Source organism: Ipomoea triloba, chromosome 7 (genome assembly GCF_003576645.1).
Source record: "Ipomoea triloba cultivar NCNSP0323 chromosome 7, ASM357664v1".
Taxonomy (NCBI): Eukaryota; Viridiplantae; Streptophyta; class Magnoliopsida; order Solanales; family Convolvulaceae; genus Ipomoea; species Ipomoea triloba.
Window position 1 is genome coordinate 5802980 of NC_044922.1, and position 6663 is coordinate 5809642.

Genomic DNA, 6663 nt, shown 5'->3' on the forward strand with positions numbered 1-6663 from the left:
TGATTGTGGTGGTGATCTTGACAAACGTCGGTCGCTTTCTAGTTATATTTTCACTCTCTGTAATTGTGCTATCAGTTGGAAAGCTACGCTTCAGTCTATTGCTGCTCTATCCACAACTGAAGCGGAATATATTGCAGCAACAGAGGGTGTCAAAGAAGCTACTTGGCTACGAGGTTTGGTTATGGAACTTGGTGTTTCACAGGGTCAGACTACTGTGTTTTCTGATAGTCAGAGTGCTATTCATCTCACCAAGAATGATACATATCACGCCAAAACCAAACACATTGATGTCAGATACCATTTCATCCGCGACGTTGTAGCTGCAGGAGATATCATTGTTCAGAAAGTTCACACTTTGGAGAACCCAGCGGACATGCTTACCAAGCCACTACCTATTGCTAAATTCAAACATTGCTTGAATTTAGTTGGTTGTTCGAGTTGTTAAATTCCTGGTTGATTTGTCCAAGGTGGAGATTGNATATTTTCTTTACAATAATTTAGTGAGTTATATTTCCAATCTCCCCAAAATTAATATCTCCATTATTTGTCATTTTATATTTCTCCCATATTATTACTTCCTACAATAATTCTCAATTCGCGATCACCGTACCCGCTTCCGCAGTGCTTGTTAATTCATTCCCTAACATAATCTATAAGTGAAAAATACCACTTCTATTTCCCAGGAGTATATATTCTAACCACTCTATTTTTTTTCTTGATTTTCAGCAGACCAGACTTTTGATTCTGTTTTTAATTTGTTTCATTATAGCTTTTAGAGGAATTATATTGATCCTCACTTTGACTCCGATGGTGGTTTATTGTTCTTGGTGTCACAAGAAGGGTGGTTGGGGTTGGTTCTTCACAACTCTTTGATCTCTCATTAAAACAAGACCTTGAGCAAAACAGTAACTGCCGGCTGTTGATATGAATAGGCAGGCATTCTCATAGAAACATAAGTAAATGCATTCTCACTGATCTTTGCTCTAATTTAAGCAGTCTTATGTATTATAAAAATGTTGTTTGTTGCAGGTCGATATTTGGCCATATTCTTCTTTTACAAAAACATTTCATCCTTTCCTGTTAAAGTCTGATAGTTGGTTTTGGTAGAGTGAGGAGCTAAAGAAATTGGACCCTGTCACCTGCTGCAGTAATGCAAAACTCCCTGCGGTGTTTTTGGGTTAGTTTTCTACTTGCATGTCCCCACGAAAGAGAAATAATTCTTTGATTTCCATTTATATATGGACCCACCATATTTTTCTGTTGACTTTACCATAAATATTTAAGAGTATTAATTTAGGATTGGTTGATAACAAAATGGAAGAGCCATTGAAGAAGGGGCATATGTGCAACCCGTTTTTCATACTCCAGCATTATATATGCACAGTACATTATATATATATATATTTTGACTGGAAATTGAGTGGCAATTTCCTAGTTTGCTGTTTGTAGCTAACTTCTAAAGTCATGGCGAGAAGTTCAAGTCAATCGACTCTTTCAGCTCTGTGGTTACATCGTGTGGAAATATGCAGCACAATACAGTTGACCTCAAGTCAAGGTCCACCTTTTAAGTCTTTCTACTGGCCGGCTGCTCTCCTCTTCTATAATTCTCTTCCTTCTCCATTGCTTGAGGGAGAGAATTGAAGGAGAGAGGTGCTGGTAATGGTATGGGTCTACCCTTTAATCCTTGTTTCTTTTTCCTTCTCTTTCCCTTAATTCTCTTATTATGCTTTGCTCATGGAGAAGATGAGTTGTCATATAATTGTACCAAGGAATTCTCCTGTGGAAATATCAGTCATCTGGAGTTCCCTTTTGCTCAACACACGCAGCCTCATTGTGGGTTAGTGGTAGTAAATTGTTCTGCAACACCTCCAACACTCCAGTTGGAAACCGGGGGAGATTGGTATCAGCTTCAGCTTGTGAAACCACCTGTCTGGGGTGACTGGGGTGAGTATGTGATCTTCCTTGGAGACTCGAAACTTCAGAGACTCTTCGATAGCCATAATTGCTCAATTTTAGACGGCTACACCATCCAATTTCCAAATTCTCCTTCTTTCAAATTCCACAATTTTGAAAAAACAGAAGCAAACAACCTTTGGAAATGCAGTTATCAGAGTCAACCTGATGATCCTTTCTACAATTATGAAAGGTATGACTGTATTGAAGGATTGACTTTGTACTATAAAAATCACTTGGTTCCAGAGTATCCCAAATGTGATCATGCTAACTGTACCCTNATATTTTCTTTACAATAATTTAGTGAGTTATATTTCCAATCTCCCCAAAATTAATATCTCCATTATTTGTCATTTTATATTTCTCCCATATTATTACTTCCTACAATAATTCTCAATTCGCGATCACCGTACCCGCTTCCGCAGTGCTTGTTAATTCATTCCCTAACATAATCTATAAGTGAAAAATACCACTTCTATTTCCCAGGAGTATATATTCTAACCACTCTATTTTTTTTCTTGATTTTCAGCAGACCAGACTTTTGATTCTGTTTTTAATTTGTTTCATTATAGCTTTTAGAGGAATTATATTGATCCTCACTTTGACTCCGATGGTGGTTTATTGTTCTTGGTGTCACAAGAAGGGTGGTTGGGGTTGGTTCTTCACAACTCTTTGATCTCTCATTAAAACAAGACCTTGAGCAAAACAGTAACTGCCGGCTGTTGATATGAATAGGCAGGCATTCTCATAGAAACATAAGTAAATGCATTCTCACTGATCTTTGCTCTAATTTAAGCAGTCTTATGTATTATAAAAATGTTGTTTGTTGCAGGTCGATATTTGGCCATATTCTTCTTTTACAAAAACATTTCATCCTTTCCTGTTAAAGTCTGATAGTTGGTTTTGGTAGAGTGAGGAGCTAAAGAAATTGGACCCTGTCACCTGCTGCAGTAATGCAAAACTCCCTGCGGTGTTTTTGGGTTAGTTTTCTACTTGCATGTCCCCACGAAAGAGAAATAATTCTTTGATTTCCATTTATATATGGACCCACCATATTTTTCTGTTGACTTTACCATAAATATTTAAGAGTATTAATTTAGGATTGGTTGATAACAAAATGGAAGAGCCATTGAAGAAGGGGCATATGTGCAACCCGTTTTTCATACTCCAGCATTATATATGCACAGTACATTATATATATATATATTTTGACTGGAAATTGAGTGGCAATTTCCTAGTTTGCTGTTTGTAGCTAACTTCTAAAGTCATGGCGAGAAGTTCAAGTCAATCGACTCTTTCAGCTCTGTGGTTACATCGTGTGGAAATATGCAGCACAATACAGTTGACCTCAAGTCAAGGTCCACCTTTTAAGTCTTTCTACTGGCCGGCTGCTCTCCTCTTCTATAATTCTCTTCCTTCTCCATTGCTTGAGGGAGAGAATTGAAGGAGAGAGGTGCTGGTAATGGTATGGGTCTACCCTTTAATCCTTGTTTCTTTTTCCTTCTCTTTCCCTTAATTCTCTTATTATGCTTTGCTCATGGAGAAGATGAGTTGTCATATAATTGTACCAAGGAATTCTCCTGTGGAAATATCAGTCATCTGGAGTTCCCTTTTGCTCAACACACGCAGCCTCATTGTGGGTTAGTGGTAGTAAATTGTTCTGCAACACCTCCAACACTCCAGTTGGAAACCGGGGGAGATTGGTATCAGCTTCAGCTTGTGAAACCACCTGTCTGGGGTGACTGGGGTGAGTATGTGATCTTCCTTGGAGACTCGAAACTTCAGAGACTCTTCGATAGCCATAATTGCTCAATTTTAGACGGCTACACCATCCAATTTCCAAATTCTCCTTCTTTCAAATTCCACAATTTTGAAAAAACAGAAGCAAACAACCTTTGGAAATGCAGTTATCAGAGTCAACCTGATGATCCTTTCTACAATTATGAAAGGTATGACTGTATTGAAGGATTGACTTTGTACTATAAAAATCACTTGGTTCCAGAGTATCCCAAATGTGATCATGCTAACTGTACCCTGTATCCAAATCCATTTTTTGTTAAACAAAATACTGCTCATTTTGGTCTGGAATTACATGTCTCAAATGACTGCTATGACTGTTACTACGGAGGAGGGCGATGTACAGCAGACAGCAACAATAAATTTCAATGTAAAAAAGGTAAATATTAATGTGACCATAGCCTAGTTTACAGTGACCAACAAAATAACAATTCTTTTCACTTATTTACATTTTACAGTGACTACAGGAAAGAGAAAGCTGAGAGTGATTCTAATCACTGGTAAGTTATTCAACTTTCTATATCCTTTATGTATAACTAAAGTAACCACCTGCAATACATTGTCCAACTTTCTCTACATTTCTGCAAAACTGAGTAATAGCCACCATCCTTAATAAATACGTCTTCATTCTTCAGTAATTTCAGGCGGTTTAGCACTTATCCTTGTAAGTTTGGCTATCTTTCTTGTTTGGCGACGCAAGAAAGGAAGCAAAGGCTATTCAAGAAATACATCTTCACATCCCACCTTGGACCTCGAGAGAGGCCGGAGTAGGCTCTTTGGAATTCTAGTCTTCTCCTACTCTGAACTTGAAGAAGCCACAAACAATTTTGATCCTTCTAAAGAACTTGGGGATGGAGGTTTTGGCACTGTTTACTATGGTAAGACAATCAGAAATATTCAATTTCATCTGCCATTAGATTCACTACTATCTAGGCTAATTCTTGGAATAATGCAAATTAGGGATTCTTAAGGATGGAAGAGAAGTTGCTGTGAAGCGCCTTCATGAGCGCAACTGCAAGAGAATGGAGCAGTTTGTGAATGAAATCTCAATTCTCACCCGGCTAAAGCACCCTAATCTCGTTACACTTTATGGCTGCACATCAAGGCATAACCGCGAACTCCTCCTTGTGTATGAATACATTCAAAATGGAACACTTGAAGATCACCTCCATGGCCAAAGAGCAGCAGATGGACTGCTCACATGGCCTATCCGCTTGAAGATTGCAGTGGAAGCTGCAGCTGCATTGGTTTATCTGCATGCCTCAGAAGTAATCCACCGCGATGTTAAGAGCAGTAACATACTTCTTGATGAGAATTTCTGCGTCAAAGTTGCAGATTTCGGGCTCTCGAAACTCTTCCCTGCTAATGTCACCCATGCCACCACTACACCTAAAGGGACACCTGGATATGTTGATCCAGACTATCACGAGTGTTATCAGCTCACTTATAAGAGTGATGTTTATAGCTTCGGGGTCGTTCTTATTGAACTCTTATCCTCAATGCCTGCTGTGGACGTACGCAGGCATACACACGAGATCAGTTTGGCAAAACTAGCAACAAACAAGATTCTAATAGGAGCATTTGATGAACTCATTGATTCCTCTCTGGGGTATGAGATGGATACTGAAATCAAGAGAATGACTACTTCAGTAGCAGAGCTAGCTTTTCAGTGCTTGCAAACTGACAAGGATATGAGGCCTACAATGGAACAGGTATTGGAGTCTTTGAAGGAGATTCGAGGCGATGAGTTGAACGAGGATGAAAGCGTGAATGGTGAGGAAACTAATGCGTCTACAGAAGAGGTAAGATCTCCAACTTATCCAAAACCAGTAAATACAATTACACGTTTAAACTGATAGTGAGACTACACATTTATATTTTTGTGTTGCTTATTCTGTATAGTAAATGGAGCTGTGCTTTTTACCAAATGCTTGTGAAACCATGTGACATTTTAGGCCATAAACTTGTTTCTTTTTGGTGTGATCTTATGATGCAGGAGCCACAAAGAAAAGCAGTGACCTGGGCTGGTCCCTCGCTTGCACCTCATGGGATTTTGAAGCTCGTTTCGACTAGGAAGAGCAGTTGAAGTCACTGGATTTTGCCATTGCTTCTAACTATGAGGGATTTGTTACAGAGTATTGTATTTTGTTTTCCTATCAAACTTATGATTATTGTGCCTATAAATGAAATTTTATTTCTTGTGTATATATTTGAAGTTTGAACCACAGGTTTCATGTATTAATTACAGTAAAATAAGAGTGTGTATCAGAACTCCTTGTAAACAGCCCTGCTGTTTTTCATTGGACTTCAGCATATACTTCAGATAATTATATCATCTTGCAGATTTCTCTCTTACTATCCTTGCAATTGTTAGTTTAAGTCTCAAGGCGTTTTAGACTTGTTTATCATTGGTTATGGTTTTATAATGCTTAATGGGTGGAAAAAGGATCAAAGAGATTAATAAGACTTATCTATTTGTTGCAAGTTTGTAAGCTACTTAACATTTTATTTTTTAAAAAATGTCATATTAGATTGAAAGTCTTCTTCTTTCAAGTCAAGATTATGTACTTATTTAAGTCATGTTGTACACCATTCTTCTTATATTCTATGTTTGTTATTATTAATTGGGTTGATTTTAGTGCCGATCTTGTATTATTTTCATCCTCTATGTAGAGGAGGGGTTAATTGAATGACACTGGAGAAGTTGGGGCTCAATTGAAAGATAATGGAGGATGAAAGGAATTGATTTCAGCAAATGTTAGGGACCATTTCGAAATTACAGAAGAAATCATTTAGAAGACCCAAAATTTTAAGCCCTAGACCCACGACCCATTTTGCGACCCGGTTCGTCCTCTCTGCACAACTACGGCGGTAACCAAGACCTGGAAGCGACGGCCGACCGGAGCTGAGTTG

The 6663-nt window shown here is 38.3% G+C and overlaps 1 protein-coding gene and 1 long non-coding RNA gene across 7 annotated transcripts; both read left to right on the top strand.

Moving 5' to 3' along the window:
* The first annotated feature begins 488 nt into the window (after positions 1-488).
* On the top strand, positions 489-2086 carry LOC116025510. Of its 2 annotated transcripts, XR_004099681.1 has the most exons (3): positions 489-685; positions 770-956; positions 1030-2086. It is a non-coding gene; the product is annotated as an uncharacterized LOC116025510 (long non-coding RNA). The 2 variants fall into 2 exon arrangements; XR_004099680.1 differs by having other exon boundaries at positions 489-956.
* A 158-nt stretch (positions 2087-2244) lies between these two features.
* Positions 2245-6105, top strand: LOC116025509 (LEAF RUST 10 DISEASE-RESISTANCE LOCUS RECEPTOR-LIKE PROTEIN KINASE-like 1.1). Of its 5 annotated transcripts, none has more exons than XM_031266749.1 (7): positions 2245-2712; positions 2786-2933; positions 3192-4129; positions 4209-4250; positions 4386-4628; positions 4711-5552; positions 5747-5889. In XM_031266749.1, exons 3-7 carry the CDS (start codon positions 3421-3423, stop codon positions 5834-5836), a joined length of 1926 nt encoding a protein of 641 aa, XP_031122609.1. In that variant the 5' UTR covers positions 2245-2712; positions 2786-2933; positions 3192-3420; the 3' UTR covers positions 5837-5889. The 5 variants fall into 5 exon arrangements, with proteins under 5 accessions (XP_031122609.1, XP_031122608.1, XP_031122610.1 ...); XM_031266748.1 differs by having other exon boundaries at positions 2245-2441; positions 2526-2712; positions 2786-4129; XM_031266750.1 differs by having other exon boundaries at positions 2786-4129; positions 5747-6105.
* The last annotated feature ends 558 nt before the right edge of the window (positions 6106-6663 follow it).